The sequence below is a fragment of the Ranitomeya imitator genome, chromosome 7, assembly GCF_032444005.1.
Source record: "Ranitomeya imitator isolate aRanImi1 chromosome 7, aRanImi1.pri, whole genome shotgun sequence".
In the NCBI taxonomy this organism is placed as follows: Eukaryota; Metazoa; Chordata; class Amphibia; order Anura; family Dendrobatidae; genus Ranitomeya; species Ranitomeya imitator.
In genome coordinates, this window is record NC_091288.1 from 113,116,982 (window position 1) to 113,134,591 (window position 17,610).

Below are 17,610 nucleotides of genomic sequence, written 5' to 3' on the forward strand. Positions count from 1 at the left end.
AGTCCTGTGTATGAATGGAGCAGTGGTCGCACATGCACACTACCACTCCATTCACACGGGGGGACTTTGGGACCCGTTCTCTTGAACAGTGGGTGATGGATTCCTATCGACTACACATTTATCAGCTATTCTGTGGATTTTTAGTGGAGAGCCCCTTTAAATCACTATTTTAGAACATTCTCTTTAGTGGAGAGTAGTACCTGGGCTTCCCTTTCATTTATTTTAGAACACAGCAGCTGTGCATTAGAAAGCTTTCTTGAAATATGCATCTTCCAAAACATCAATATTGGAAGTTTATTAATAGCAAGTACAAAGTGTAAATTCTAGGTAAAATGTAGCATTATCCATCCAGAAATGTGTTCTGTCCAAAATGTGCAAATAGACCACTTCAAATCAAACATTTCCTAGGAAAGCAAGTATTCAGCAGTTATTCCATATGATACCTGAGAGCAAACGCAATGATGGAGCTGGGCTCCTTCTCACACACGGCTATAGGCACACGTTCATGCTCGTACATAAGATAGTGCTTATCTGGATCACTGCAGGAAGACAAAAGATATACATTTAAAGAGCTTAGGATCTGACTCATCAAAATGCTTTTCACCAAATTTCAGGGGCAAAACTTCTGCACGAGTCAAAGTTGTGGAAAATTTTGCGAGTTTTGGCCTTTTCACACCAGTCCCAGCCAGGTCCGCCAAACTGGGTGGAGCATGAGCTTCATGGGGAATGGCAAAGACCACAACATACATTTTTCAAAAGATATGTCACTTAAGTGCAAGACATGTATTCCAATCCCTGATTGAAGTAACAATCGAGGGCCACGCAGAAGAGGTAAAATGTGCCACATCCATTAAGTGGCGAAAAGTCAGTCTTAAGCCCTGAATTTACAAAAAGTCTTAATCACTAATAAATGTGTTTTATACATACACTGGTTGCAGACTTATTGGGCAAATGTTTTGACCATATCATCATTTTCCTGCAGATTTTCCAACTCCAAGCTGTTTAAACTTGAATTAATATTGGATGAAGCAGGTCAGGTGATGTATTTGTGTAATAAGGAGGGTGAGGCCTAAGGATACAACACCCTTTATCAAGATGTGCAGAATTAATAGGCAGATTGATCTCCACAGGTAAAATGAGCCAAAAAGAGATTTATCTCACTCTGAAAAGTCAAAAATTGTTACACGTCTTACACTGGCTGTAAGATCTCCGCCTGGTATGTCTGACTCTGAAACCCTGTGACATTTCAGAAAATAAACATACTTTAAAGGCCACTGGGGAATAAGTCGGCCAGGCGGGTCTCTGGCGGATCCTCCCCACCCACTGCAAGTAATTGACATTAAGTGGCTCGGTCCCTGGTGGCTTCGAAAATATCAAGCATGCCTAGCTGAGTTCATACAGCCAGCGTTTGATACATGCTCCCCTGCATCGGGGAGCATGCATCAGCTGTCAGGTTACCTTTTAAACTTTAGTCACCATTCATAGATACTTACAAAGGGAGTGGAATAGGATTATAATTGTTTCCAGGAAGCAGGTTTGCAAATATTGCTTTCATAGTGGACTTCTCCTTCACCTGACTGTCCGTGGACCCCAGCAAATGACCATCAAAAACATCTAAAATAATGATAAAATATGTTCCAAATTAGTGGACTAACAGAAAAGTCTTCCACATAACAGACAGACATGAGAAGTACAAAGCTGCTAAGCCAGGATCATCATTAGGATGACAGTACATGGTGCCCATACAGTCACCTCACAAGGATCCTCTGTAATAGACGCCATTTAGTAATCCTATTCGTGTAGTGTGCCTGCAGGAATCCCGCCATGCACATACTGGAAGAGAACGCTGGCCACAGAGGAAGCATTTCTGAGTGCAGACGAGCGTCAGCTTTGTTTGTATGAATAGGTCACGGATATATTCTCATCAATTATTCATGAGCCAAAGTTAGCACACAGTACAAGTTATTCTAATGGCTAACAAATCAGCGCTGACGGCGTCTGAAGACTCCGCGCTCCCCATTATCACCCTTCACTGTTCCTGCAGCACAACACACAAGCAGACAACAAAGCTATAACTTTCTTTTTTACTTCTTTAGTATTCAGCAAATCTATTTTCAGGGGCTGATGGGTCTAGGATGCCACACAAAGCACCACTGATAAGAATATGAAAAGGCTTGCAAATCGGATGCAGATAGCAGTTTTGTTAGAATTTCTTTTCATAAAAAGAGCATATTATATAAGTTTTATAACATAGTAACATAGTAACATAGTTAGTAAGGCCGAAAAAAGACATTTGTCCATCCAGTTCAGCCTATATTCCATCATAATAAATACCCAGATCTACGTCCTTCTACAGAACCTAATAATTGTATGATACAATATTGTTCTGCTCCAGGAAGACATCCAGGCCTCTCTTGAACCCCTCGACTGAGTTCGCCATCACCACCTCCTCAGGCAAGCAATTCCAGATTCTCACTGCCCTAACAGTAAAGAATCCTCTTCTATGTTGGTGGAAAAACCTTCTCTCCTCCAGACGCAAAGAATGCCCCCTTGTGCCCGTCACCTTCCTTGGTATAAACAGATCCTCAGCGAGATATTTGTATTGTCCCCTTATATACTTATACATGGTTATTAGATCGCCCCTCAGTCGTCTTTTTTCTAGACTAAATAATCCTAATTTCGCTAATCTATCTGGGTATTGTAGTTCTCCCATCCCTTTTATTAATTTTGTTGCCCTCCTTTGTACTCTCTCTAGTTCCATTATATCCTTCCTGAGCACCGGTGCCCAAAACTGGACACAGTACTCCATGTGCGGTCTAACTAGGGATTTGTACAGAGGCAGTATAATGCTCTCATCATGTGTATCCAGACCTCTTTTAATGCACCCCATGATCCTGTTTGCCTTGGCAGCTGCTGCCTGGCACTGGCTGCTCCAGGTAAGTTTATCATTAACTAGGATCCCCAAGTCCTTCTCCCTGTCAGATTTACCCAGTGGTTTCCCGTTCAGTGTGTAATGGTGATATTGATTCCCTCTTCCCATGTGTATAACCTTACATTTATCATTGTTAAACCTCATCTGCCACCTTTCAGCCCAAGTTTCCAACTTATCCAGATCCATCTGTAGCAGAATACTATCTTCTCTTGTATTAACTGCTTTACATAGTTTTGTATCATCTGCAAATATCGATATTTTACTGTGTAAACCTTCTACCAGATCATTAATGAATATGTTGAAGAGAACAGGTCCCAATACTGACCCCTGCGGTACCCCACTGGTCACAGCGACCCAGTTAGAGACTATACCATTTATAACCACCCTCTGCTTTCTATCACTAAGCCAGTTACTAACCCATTTACACACATTTTCCCCCAGACCAAGCATTCTCATTTTGTGTACCAACCTCTTGTGCGGCACGGTATCAAACGCTTTGGAAAAATCGAGATATACCACGTCCAATGACTCACCGTGGTCCAGTCTATAGCTTACCTCTTGATAAAAACTGATTAGATTGGTTTGACAGGAGCGATTTCTCATAAACCCATGCTGATATGGAGTTAAACAGTTATTCTCATTGAGATAATCCAGAATAACATCCCTCAGAAACCCTTCAAATATTTTACCAACAATAGAGGTTAGACTTACTGGCCTATAATTTCCAGGTTCACTTTTAGAGCCCTTTTTGAATATTGGCACCACATTTGCTATGCGCCAGTCCTGCGGAACAGACCCTGTCGCTATAGAGTCACTAAAAATAAGAAAATATATATAGCCTTATAGCCTCATGACCATTATTAACATCTATAGGAAAAGTCTTTTACTAAAAACATTTATGAACAGAGAAAAGCTCAGAAATTCAATCAGATTTCATTTCCAAGAAGAAAACCTACAGATGTGACATTGGCTCACAATGTGAAAGTCACGGTGGATCGTACATCATCACTCAAGTAATCAGTGAACAAGGAAGAGAATAGTAAATCCACACTGCTGGTTCCCTCTCTAGTGCTTGGTAACCTTTCTTAAATGAAAAATAAACGCAAGATAAATTGGTAAAAGAAAAAACACTTTTGCTTAACCTTTAGCTTTATTGTTGCATGTCAGTTACGACATTTACATTTCATGCTTTGAAGTGACATTCTTCTTACATTTAAAATCTCAAAGTCTCATATTTCAAAGTGCAAGAACAATGAAAAAAGACTTGGCCTTAAAGGGAAGGTGCCACCAGTTTTCTTGTATTTTGTTTTTTTGTGAAATTAAGCTTAAAATAGTAATTAAAAATGTATTAATGCAATGTTTGCACTGTTTGCAAACATTTCTATATGAAAAATATTATATATTTTTCTACAAATATACATATTTACCACTAGGGGGAGCATTTTCCGTTTTAGACCTCAAGCAGCTATAGTAAGATTTAGCAGCTCTGCCCCAGGGATATTAGACCACCCAAAAGGGGAGGGAAATGGTGATGTCAGCAGTTACTGCCCCAACAGTAAGAATGAAGAGCAGCATCACAGGGCAGCACCATTTTGTGTGTGACTGCCCTGTGACCTGCTGTCACCAGCAGTTACTGCATCAGAGTGACAGCTCGTATATGTGACAGCTCGTATATATATGCAGCATGTATGTAGCATGCATGTAGCTAGCACGTATGTATGGAGTATATATGGAGTATGTATGGAGTATTTTTTTTTTTTTCATTCAACACATTAGCCGGATGATGGGACTATTACTGTCCCATAATTGGCTAATGTGTCAATCACTTTCATTGTAGCAGGCATCGTCCGATGGGACTTGTAGTCCCATCGGACGATGCTTGCACACACGCATAGAGACCCCCCCCCACGCCGCACAGAGACCCCCCCCCACGCCGCACAGAGAGGGAGAGCGACACAGGGGGAGAGTGCAGTTTACCGGAGATCACTGGGACTCTGTGCAAGTGGGGAGGCGGAGACAGAGCAGAGGGAAGCACACAGGGCAGCGTGTGAGAGCAGAGGATGTCTGCCCAGAACCTGCAGTGCCTGGAGTACAGAGGAGCAGTCAGTGCTTCTGTCCTGCGATAGAGAGTAAGTGGAGCTCAACAAATAGCACTGGACTATAATAAAATGGCAGCTAGTCACACCTACAGCAGTGAGTTGTGCAGCCCACAGAGGCGTGCCCAGCTCACTGCTAATGCTGCTGCAATGTTACAGATAGGGTCCGAGCCGGTCTATTATCTCCTATGTCCATGGGGTGCCGTAATCTGACACTGATAGTGCCCTGCTACTGCTGCAAAACCAAGATGTCAGCCCCCAGTGCCTTCTTTCTACTCATATAACACACGGAATCTGTTTTACATGCATTCAAATCTGGGTTATAACAGCATGTTATGCTACATTACATTGATTAATTAATGATCTACAAACGCGGTACCTTCCCTTTAAGTACTGGGCAGTTTGATCGTCCTTAAAGGGAACCTGTCAAACTATAACACTCACTACTCTCAACACTCCCTTCCCCCATTCCCTGAAAGAGAGTATGTAACCATTTAAAACATAAGCTAGTTGATTCCTTAAAAGGATTGTTCAAGCTTTTGTAATATTGCATGTGTGTACCTAGGCTGTGGAATGCGGACAGTGTGTAATATACTTTGTCACCGTTGCCCAGATACCACACTTCAGAATGTGACCAGCTCCATCCCGATTCTGGAGGAGCTGGTCACACCCCTTCAATTTCTTTTCTGTCTGGCAGAGACTGGACGTTACATCACAACAAACACCGCGTCCACAGTCTCTGCCAGACCCTCCTCCTGTTTCCTCTGCAAAAGCACTGGACACGATACCAGCATTTGTGCAGAGACGACTCAGTCTCCTCATATCTGCACACTGTAGCTTAATGTGAGGCAGCAGCACAGCTGATTGGATTAGGCTGTCCAATCAACTGTGACTAGGCACAAAAGGGAAAGTCCAATGAGCGTCTCCCTCCTCTGAGGGAAGCTCACATTTGAACAGGGAGACCAGAGAGTAGATAGTGTGGCTGTCACAGCTTTCTGCACCTAGCACACACCCTGTCTGGGCTCTGCATACAGCCCTCATTGCATCCTCCCACAGCTCCAGTGCCTGACACTGAGAGGTGATAAGAAGGCAGTAAGGAAAATACAACAATAAGTCAGATAAGGAGACAGAGTGAGTGATCCACGGTTATAGGTGAGGGGGCCGCTGACAGGCAGTAATGTGACCACTGACTTCTCCAACACAAATTCCCTACATCTCTATATACAACAGAGTTGTAGACGAGTTGAATTTGTCATATTCAGCTTTGCTACACTGACAAATACAGCTCTGCTATATCTAGACAGATCTATTTACTACAGCTGACATTTTAAATGTCACAAGATGAGCGCTGCTACATCTGAATAGTTCAGCTGTAGAAACATAGCTACACCACTCTGTTACCTACAGAAGAATTTATATTTCATCATCCCTCATCTTTGGAATGGTGTATGTGTTGTATGTGTATTCATCCCTTCACGTCGTGGCCAATTTTTGTTTTTGTGGGGTTTTTTTTTACCTCTCCTTTCTTCCAAGGTCCATAGCATTATTTATATTTTTGCCCACAATCACATATGTTGACTTCTTTTTTGCGGAACGGGTTGTACTTTTGAATGACACCTTTCATTTTAGCAAATACTGTACTGTAAAATGGGAAAAAATTCAGAGCGTGGTGAAAAACAGTCAATTCTGACATTGTTTTATGGGAATTGCTTCTCCAGCAGTGATACCAAACAGTTATTTTATTTTACTAATAGAAAAATGAAATGAAAATACTATTTTGTCATCACCGGTAATGTTTTAATTTTTTCGGGATATGAAGCTGTGTGAGCTTGTTTTTTGAGAGTTGAGACATTTTTATTGATACTATTTTAGGATAGATATGACAATATCATCACTTCTCACTGCAATTTTTTTTGGCGTTTTGCATTATTTTCTGTTTACAATGTTTACCAATCGGGTTGATCAATTTTATATTTTGATAAATCAAACTTTTATATATGTGGCAATACCAAATATGTGCTTTTTTTAATCACTTCATGACATGACGTATATTTACATAATCTGTCATGTGTCAATCACTAAGGGCGGTATTTAGCAAGTACAGCTGCAGGGGAACGTCATTCCCTACTCCCACTGGCGTGCCCGTGATGTGATCGCGGGGCGCTGATGGGTTGTAATGACAGCCCGTGGTCTGCCAATGACTCCCATGTATGTCATTACGATCCTCCAGAGAATGCCAGCCTATGCCCTGCTATGTACAGCACAGCACATGGTCGCAACTTCAAGTCCCCCTAAGAGCAGTATTAAATACAGTAAAAAGATAATTTTTTTTTTAAATATGAAAAAAAAAACACAAAGTTAAAATTGCCCTGTTGAAAATAAAACAAAAACAAAAAAAACACATATTTGGTATCGCTGTGTTCATAAATGTCCGATCTATCAAAATATAAAGGCAACTGATAAACGGCGTAATGAAAAATAAAATGCAAGAATTATGGGGGGTTTTGGCCGCCGCAACATTGCAATAAAATGTAATAACAGGCGATCAAAACATCATATCTACCTCAAAATCGTGTCAATAAAAATTTCAGCTCAGGGAGCAAAAAATAAGCCCTAACCAGGCTCCTGATCCTGAAAAACAGAGACGCTACGGGTCTTGGAAAATGGAGACAAAAGGAACACTTTTTTTTTTTTTTTTTAACAAATTTTCAACATTTTTTCCACCACTTAAAAATAAAACAAAAAAATGTAGATATATAGCTATTAGCTATTGTATCTGTCCTATTATTGCAGTCCTAGTATTGTTCTACTATCTTTGAGAAACAAAGGCACAATGTTTTTTAATAGGTTGATGACCCATTGGTGCCCTGCAATATGAAGGACAATCTATGCCTGTTGTTTGAACACTCCAGCACTAAGGGATGGCCTCCTTTCATCTTCCCCCAAGCCTGTGGTGGAATGCCTAAAAGAAAAGTTGTGACCTATAAAAAGGAGGCTCTGCTTGTGTTCAGGGAGCCTACATTACAGAAGTTATATCATCATGGTTCCAACTAAAGAAATACAGAGCTGCTTCACTGACCATTACTGAACCCTCAAAGTTTAGAGAATCCAGTCACCTGGCCTCGTACATCAATGGATTGTCATCTTCCTAAGCTTGTCGTTACCTCCTTACTGTGGGGGCTGGACAAAAGCAGGGAGGCTCTGGTGGGGGTACACAGCCCTGGAAACAGCTCTAATCCCAGTGAGTCAGCAGAAGGATGAGACGCTGTATTTTACACTATCTTGGATATTTTCTGGTACTGTTCTACATGCTATTGTGTGTTGGTGGTTCAATAAATTATTGCCACACTGTTTTACCCCACACTGTTTTACCCCCACCCTATGTTGTCTGAGTAGTGTTCTGGCCATGGGGAGATAGAGCGAGCGTTCAGTGGTATGAGTCCTGGTCCATGCAGTCTTTCTAAAGACAGCCGGCCCAAGAGACGAAAGCATCCACTAACCCTGTATCTCTACATTGTGGTATGGCGACTGGTCATGTGATTAATGGGTGGTATGTATCGCAGGGGTGGGTGGCCCTGTGATGGAAGCCTGGGTGTGGTTTGCTCAGCAGATCTACTGCTGAGGGATTTGTTTTACATTGGGAAGGCTTCCAGGTGACTTGGAGAGATGGGTGGGTCCAGTCACCTACATACCCACCCAAAGGGGTGTGTCTGAACAACTAAGATGGTTGTGTGTTTGAGGACCTGCGGTGATGTCACGATCACCTGACTAGCCATGTGATAGGTACCTGGGAGTGGTTAGGGCTATGTAATGGAGGTATGTTTGGCATATGGGAGCGAGTGCTGGCTAGTCTGAGACAGAGGTAGGAGGCCTGTGAAATGCCTCCGGAGTGGACGGTCTGATGACCGTGAGTGACACTGACCGGGGTCAGTGAGAGATGTCTGTGGGATACCTCTGAGGACAAGAGGTATCCGGGAACCTGTGTGGCCGACACCAACAGGTAACGAACAGGGATCTGTGTTATACTGACCGGGGTCAGAGAGAGAGACTGTGTTTACTCTATGGGATACCTCTGAGGATAAGAGGCATCCGGGAACCTGTGTGATGGTCGCCAACAGGTAACGAACAGGGATCTGTGTTATACTGACCAGGGTCAGAGAGAGAGACTGTGTTTACTCTATGGGATACCTCTGAGGATAAGAGGCATCCGGGAACCTGTGTGATGGTCGCCAACAGGTAACGAACAGGGATCTGTGTTATACTGACCAGGGTCAGAGAGAGAGACTGTGTTTACTCTATGGGATACCTCTGAGGATAAGAGGCATCCGGGAACCTGTGTGATGGTCGCCAACAGGTAACGGACTGTAATCCGTGTTATGCTGACCGGGGTCAGTGAGGGACTGTGGTTCCACTGTAAAGCCGAATGTGTACAGACAGTGTTCAGGCTGTTGCATACTAACAAGTTCCTGAGGTTGCGGTTCATGCTGTCAAAATAAACCAAATAGACTGTTTTTGTGAGAAAATCGTGCCTGTGTGCATTTATCTCATTGCCAAGCGAGTGTCCCCAAAGACATTCAGTAAGCGCTATCTTACACCATATACATATTTGGTATCTGTGTATTTGTATTGACCTGGGGAATAATATTGCCAGGACAGTTTTACCATAAAATGAACATGGTAAATGAAACACAAAAAAAACATTTTTTTGCAAATTCTAAAGGACTTGGAATTTTTTTCCTTGTTTTCCAGTACACTATATGGTAAAATCAATGGTGTCATTCAAAAGTACAACTTGTCCTGCAAAAAACAAGCCCTGATAAGGCTATATGGCAAAAAAAAAAAAAAAAAAAAGTTATGGCTCTTGGAAGAAAAGGAGAAAAAAATTAAAACAGAAAATTGCCTGGGAGTGCAGAGGTTAATATCTTTTTTAATGGGGTAACTTTTTATTTTTCACTTTTCACTGTATTAATCCCCTTAGAGGATTTGAGCCTGCGGCCATCCAATTGCTTGTACTATATACTGCTGTACTTCTGTATTGGTGTGTATAGTAATAATCACAGACTGCTTTGAAGCCCAGTCACAGGCTGGGTTCCAATGGAGTTCCAGGATGGAGGGCATGGTGGTCTTCAACAGACTCCCAGCTATCATAGCAACCCATTAGCACCCCATAATCGTGTTGCGGGGTGCAGATGGATGTAAAGAATGATGTGTTCCCATGCTGACGTGCTATTAAAGGGGTTGTCCTCTCTAAAGCTACAAGTCTGCAGTCACTCTATGTGACTCCGAAGCTGGCACCGGGAGCTGTAATCATGTGACTGCGAGTATGTCATGTGCAAATTCCTGATCACAATACTAGATGGGTGCAGCTTCTTCCATGTAAGTGTACTGAGCGAGGGTGTGGCAAGCAGTATGCAGATCACACACTCGCCGTCACATGATAATCCTCGCAATGCGCACTGTGAAGCTTCACAAGTCACTATGTAGCTGTGTATACAGACAGATGGCGGTCTGCTACAGTTTTCAGCACCATGTAGCAGCTTTACTAAGGACTCAGAACAAGACTCCATAGACTCACATTGACTCCAAGTTCACACACCAATCCCGGTCATTAAACAGATCTGATTTAGAGTCACATGGGACAGAGGACAACCGGAGCGGCAAAGAAGACCAGAAAAGATGGCCATCAGAGAGTGTTCACTAACATCCAATTACCTACAGAACTATAGCAAAAAATGGAGAATTCTCAGCCTTGTTTGCTAGTAAGAAGCCCTTTTTTTTGTTGTTTTTTTTTTTTAAAACAAACACAGCTCTACTATATCCAACAAGTTGTGCCTGCTCCATTAGACAATGGTAGGTCTGCTGCATCTGTAGTACAAGAAGTACAAAACATGATTCCCATCCATGGGGTAATTACCAGCCCCCTCACCTCATCAATGATGCACAGAAGATGCTGCATACATACGATGTACACAATTCTTCCATGTGTACATAAATGCCCCATTCAATCTATACTATCAGAGATTGAGCCCTATCACTGGACACCGCAAGGGCCAATTCATTACAATTGGCAATGACTTTAGTAGCACTGCAGATGTGCGGTGAAGTGACTGCACTGGATGAGGACAATGACAGAAGTCAGTGCTGGGGCAGATACTAACAGCCAATAAGTGTGCAGTGGGCGGACAGAGGGCAGGGCTGGGGCAGATACTAACAGCCAATGAGTGTGCAGTGGGCGGACAGAGGGCAGGGCTGGGGCAGATACTAACAGCCAATGAGTGTGCAGTGGGCGGACAGAGGGCAGGGCTGGGGCAGATACTAACAGCCAATGAGTGTGCAGTGGGCGGACAGAGGGCAGGGCTGGGGCAGATACTAACAGCCAATGAGTGTGCAGTGGGCGGACAGAGGGCAGGGCTGGGGCAGATACTAACAGCCAATGAGTGTGCAGTGGGCGGACAGAGGGCAGGGCTGGGGCAGATACTAACAGCCAATGAGTGTGCAGTGGGCGGACAGAGGGCAGGGCTGGGGCAGATACTAACAGCCAATGAGTGTGCAGTGGGCGGACAGAGGGCAGGGCTGGGGCAGATACTAACAGCCAATGAGTGTGCAATTGGCAGAAGGCAGGGCTAGGGCAGATACTAACAGCCAATGAGTGTGCAGAGGGCAGACAGAGGTTGGGCTGGGGCAGATACTAATAGCCAATAAGTGTGCAGAGGGCAGACAGACGTTGGGCTGGGGCACATAATAGCTAATGAGTGTGTAGTGGGTGGGAAGATGGTGGGGCAGATAACAGCCAATGAGTGTAAGACTTAAGTATTGATGACCATGGAAGTCATTGAAACGTGCACACAATTTTATGATAAATCATATAAAATGTAACTTTTAATAATAGTATTTAGAAAAACAAATCCTTATAAGCTATATTGTTTTATCAATTTGGGGAATATGTGTCATAACAATGTATTAACTGGCTGTTAATGCACACTTTAAGCACTTTAGAGGTGTTGAATATGAGGGCACCTCTCTTTTTGACCAATGGATCCCAATGCTCTCTCCGAAGTATACACTATATTGGGGATTATGTGCAATATATGATTACATCTGCATATACCTATTCAATCTCTTTCTTTGCTGCGGAATACTTATTTTTAATATATCTTCCAGTATAACCGCTTACCTGATTTAATGATTTTGTCATTACCCTCATTGTAAGGCGCCCTCTTCTGATATAGTGTACATACCATGTGATATGTCAGAAATAGGGCCCTACATCGACCTGATTACAAGGGGATTATGTGCAAATATTTGATTGCACCTGCATATACACTGAGTGCAAATTATTAGGCAAGTTGTATTTTAGAGGATTATTATTATTGATCAATCAACAACTATGTTCTCAATCAACCCAAAAGACTCATAAATATCAAAGCTTAATATTTTTGGAAGTTGGAGTGTTTTTTTTTTTTTTTTGCTTTTAGATTTGACTATCTTAGGAGGATATCTGTTTGTGCAGGTAACTATTACTGTGCAGAATTATTATGCAACTTAATAAAAACCAAATATATTCCCATCTCACTTGTTTATTGTCATCAGGTAAACCAATATAACTGCACAAAATTTAGAAATAATAATTTCTGACATGCAAAAACAAAACCCCCCCAAAATTAGTGACCAATATAGCCACCTTTCTTTATGATGACACTCAACAGCCTTCCATCCATAGATTCTGTCAGTTGCTTGCTCTGTATACGATCAACATTGCGTGCAGTAGCCACCACAGCCTCCCAGACACTGTTCCGAGAGGTGGACTGTTTTTCCTCCCTGTAGATCTCACATTTTATGAGGGACCACAGGTTCTCTATGGGGTTCAGATCAGGTGAACAAGGGGGCCATGTCATTATTTTTTCTTCTTTGAGACCTTTACTGGCCAGCCACGCTGTGGAGTAGTTGGAGGCATGTGATGGAGCATTGTCCTGCATGAAAATCATGTTTTTCTTGAACGATACCGACTTCTTCCTGTACCACTGCTTGAAGAAGTTGTCTTCCAGAAACTGGCAGTAGGTCTCGGAGTTGAGCTTCACTCCATCCTCAACCCAAAAAGGTCCCACAAGTTCATCTTTGATGATACCAGCCCATACCAGTACCCCACCTCCACCTTGCTGGCGTCTGAGTCGGAGTGGAGCTCTCTGCCCTTTACTGATCCAGCCTCTGGCCCATTCATCTGGCCCATCAAGAGCCACTCTCATTTCATCAGTCCATAAAACCTTTGAAAGGTCAGTCTTAAGATATTTCTTCGCCCAGTCTTGACGTTTTATCTTATGTTTCTTGTTCAAAGGTGGTCGTTTCCCAGCCTTCCTTACCTTGGCCATGTCCCTGAGTATCGCACACCTTGTGCTTTTTGTTACTCCAGTAAAGTTGCTGAAATATGGCAAAACTGGTGGCAATTGGCAGCTTCACGCTTGATTTTCCTCAATTCATGGGCAGTTATTTTGCACCTTTTTTGCCCAACACGCTTCTTGCGACCCTGTTGGCTATTTGCCATGAAATGCTTGATTGTTCGGTGATCACGCTTCAAAAGTTTGGCAATTTCAAGACTACTGCGTCCCTCTGCAAGACATCTCACAATTTTGCACTTTTCAGAGCCCGTCAAATCTCTCTTCTGACCCATTTTGCCAAAGGAAATGATTGATTCATTAGACAACACCCCTCCTCATTACAGAGATGCACATCACCTGATTTACTTAATTGGTAGTTGGCTCTCAAGCCTGAACAGCTTGGAGTAGGACAACATGTATAAAAAGTATCATGTGATCAAAATACAACTTGCCTAATAATTCTGCACACAGTGTAGAATCTCTGTGTTGCAATATAACTTCAATGGGAATGATTATCTCTGTCTGTAAACTTCCTAGTATAATCGCTTGCCTGTTTGGCTATTTTTTTCTGTACCCTCATTATAAGGGTTCCCTTCTCTGATATAGTGCACATACCATATGATATATCAGAGATAGGGTTCTACGTTGACCTGATTATAAACATATGATACCTTACTGTTGATCCCTTACATCCTATATATATCTCTTGTTAGGATTTTTTATGGAGAGGGAGGGATAGCCACCAACGAGCGGGGGCACCACTGCGCATGGATAGGGTGCCAACCTCCGCAGTTAGGTAGGGATATACCAGTCCAACATTAGGGTGATGAATTCCTTCTTCTCCCTTCCTTATTTTTGCAGACAAAATATTACTGTTTGTTCCTTATGATTTATAATTGCTTGTATTGATAAATATTGTTTTTCTAAATACTATTATTAAAAGTTATGTTTTATATGATGGATCAAAAAATTGGGTACAAATTTCAGTTACTTGCTTAACTAATTTTCTTGGTACCTCCCTATCTCCTATACAGTGATTTATATTGATGACCACGGAAAAACTGCAGTGAATAAAATGCTGTATATGGCGGGAAAGGTGGATAACTGATCCGGTGCCAATGACCCCAGAATTCATAAATAAAAAATATTGGCTGCTGAATCTGCAAAGGGACATTTACTTACAGAAAAACACAAAACAAAATTTAAGAAGCAGAGAGCCCTCTGGATGAGAAAGTGGGCATGGCTTCAAGAACATTGCTAACATACTGCCTGCAGTTACAGTAGGAAAAGGTCAAACCACTGTATACAAGGGTTTCGGTGCTGGAAATGTGATCTATGGAACAGAGATGAAAGATGAGCGAGCGGAGGGCTGGAAGGAGGAGCGCATGTCTGACGGAGCGCCACATCAATGTTTGGCTTACTACCTCCTATTGTATGTCTGTTCTTTGTACTGCGCTGCACATGTTTTGGCCAGATCTATTCTGGATTGGGCTTGGGCAAAGGGAGCTCTTTTTTCTAGGTTTGTATTTATTTTGTTTGTAGTGATTTATGTTACAAAATAAAAAAAACCCAATTAAAAGAGAAAATACTCAGCGCAGGCTGAGGACATAGCTCCCGACCACTTGGGATAATTGTCCCTAGACTTCTTTAGTGATTAGCTACCAGCCTCCTCTGCCTGAGTTAGTACAGTACGTAGCAAGACAGGAGACAAGTGACAATAGGAATACCTTCACAGCTGTTGGCAGTGTCCATTTCTACTGTATTTGGAGCACCAGTAAAAACGTGGTCCGTTATCAGTTCTGGGGGGCTGGGAATCTGCAGATGTGTAGAGCCGGTGGAACTCTGAGACAAGGTGGTCATGAATCGATCCTCTGGAACAAGTGATAAAAAAGGCTTGGTTAGCTATAAAGAACAATGTAGTAGGCAATGCCAAATATACACTTTACGACATGCAGTGTCGGTGAAGATGTCTTCTTAATGATATGCCCCAGCACAGGGGTCCTTGGTAGCCATGACAGGTGGGTTCCCTGTCACTGACTGACCGCTTTCTCGGGTGATCTCTCAGTATTTGTGAGTGCTTGGAGATTTAGTTTTTGTCCCAGCAGCTGCATGATTTACAGCTGATAGACAGTTTGAATACATGCGGGAATTCCCTAGCAACCAGGCAACCTCCACATGTATTCAGGCTGGCTAGCAGCCGTAAATCATGCAGCTGCGGGGACGAAAACGAAATCTCTGAGCAATAACAAATACTCGGAGACCACCGGGCGTGCTCGGGAAAACCCAAGCAACGAGTACACTAGCTCATGACTACTTAAAAACCAAACATGAAAACAGTGTGTGTGTCACTCCTTTTCGCTTAGAGGGGGCAGCATAAAATGTGCTGACAGATTCCCTTTAAGAGCTAAGATGCTGACTGTCAATGTGTCACTACACAATGGAGCCAAAGACACCCACTTCTACCTAAATTTGAAGAATCAGATGCCGCGACTGCAGGGGGCTTGTTTCCATGAGTGTTATTACTCATAATTGACTTTGCAAGTCTTCGTGGTACAACTACAACCATCCACTTTACAGGGACTAAACCGTAAACTAAGCAAGACTATAACAGCAAGTACAGTCTGCAACATATGGAACAGAACACACGCTGTCACCCAGAAACAAGAATGGCCTTCAAGACAGAGGCTTGCTTATCTAACAAGAAAAGCCTGCAGAGTCAGACACCGATCTGGCCATGTTCTCACAGAGAAGCAGCATTATAATCTTCTTACTTTAGGTTTATCGATACCCTGAGGAGAATATCCTGATTCTAGTAACACACAATGACGGGATTATGAGGCAGCACAGACCAATAATAGCAGCAAATTATAAGTGCCTCATGCACGTGGCATGTAGCACAATAAACCTCGTCCACCTCCCGAGCTCATAAAGGCTGAAATAGATGAACAAAGTAACAGCTATTTACATAAGAACTCCGGACACCACAATCATCCCCTAAACTCTTCTACACACCTCTGTAATACACTTGTATTCAACTACTTATTGCTCACTATCTTCCTGGTTTCAAAAACCATTCCAGTCCCCTTCTGGGTCACACGGCCGCTCCTCTCCTTTGCCGGCTCACTCCGGGACTGCTATGCGCAGTGTGCTGCTCCCATCAATGAAAGCGGATGGAGACACAAAGAGGCTCCGTAGCCTTACTGCAAAAGCAACATCCGCTCCACGTAAACCCGTGTGATAAGGAGAGTCTGAATTGGTCATGTGGCCTAGAAGAGGAACGGAGTAGCACTGGAAGCGGGGAAGACTGCGATCGGTAAATATTTTAATACACCAACTCTACATTACAGATACGTTTAGCAAAGTTTAGGTGATAAGATTTTTGTCTGGACAAAATAAGAGCGGAGACCCCCATATATGTCAGATGGTGGGCAAGTTCCAGGGAAATCTAATGTGCATTCATTGTGGTCTCCTAGTACACCTCTGAGGGTTGCTTTCCTTATGATGGTGGTTACTGGACACGAGACGACATAGAACTAAGCCTACCACTAAAACCCTTAATAACTGAGCAGCCAGAGAAAGGAAAATACACAACAAAATGACAAACCTCGGTCCCCATTCTGTGCAGGAGAGGAGTTCCGCGGAGATGCATCCATACCACTGCCCTGGATATCAAAGAGACACATTAGCTGCCCGCATTCTACAGTCAGGAACATAATAGCACTTTAAGTAGAAGACATCTCAAAACACAGATTTGTACGGGAATTGCCCTGCACAACCCGGAGTCCATTTTCTATTCTTCACATAGATTTCGGCTTTTAGAAAATGGAGGAAAAAAAAGTGGATTTTCACAGTGTGTGGCTCGCTGTATGAAAAACTCTCTCTCATCGTCGGTAGAGTGTTAATACAAAACACAATAACTCAATCATTCTGATGATCGGGCTGATCAGAACAGTATTACTAGATGGCGCTCTCCCCTGGGAATTTACTAGATGGCGCTCTCCCCTGGGAATTTACTAGATGGCGCTCTCCCCTGGAAATTTACTAGATGACGCTCCCCACTGGAAATTTACTCGATAGCACTCCTCCCCTGGTAATTCACTAGATGGCGCTCTCCCCTGGGAATTTACTAGATGGCGCTCCTCCCCTGGTAATTCACTAGATGGAACTCTCCCATGGGAATTTACTAGGTGGCGCTCCCCCCTGGAAATTT

At 42.9% G+C, this 17,610-nt stretch overlaps 1 protein-coding gene across 2 annotated transcripts in view; it reads right to left on the reverse strand.

The window, feature by feature from the left end:
• Positions 1-17,610, reverse strand: part of PIKFYVE (phosphoinositide kinase, FYVE-type zinc finger containing) — a 610,036-nt gene that overhangs the window by 201,662 nt on the left and 390,764 nt on the right. For both annotated transcript variants that reach the window (XM_069733753.1, XM_069733755.1), the window contains 4 exons: positions 17,005-17,062; positions 15,128-15,271; positions 1,494-1,614; positions 444-539 (listed from right to left, as the gene is read on the reverse strand). In XM_069733753.1, coding sequence (XP_069589854.1) covers positions 444-539; positions 1,494-1,614; positions 15,128-15,271; positions 17,005-17,062 — 419 coding nt within the window. The remainder of the gene's footprint in view (positions 1-443; positions 540-1,493; positions 1,615-15,127; positions 15,272-17,004; positions 17,063-17,610) is intronic.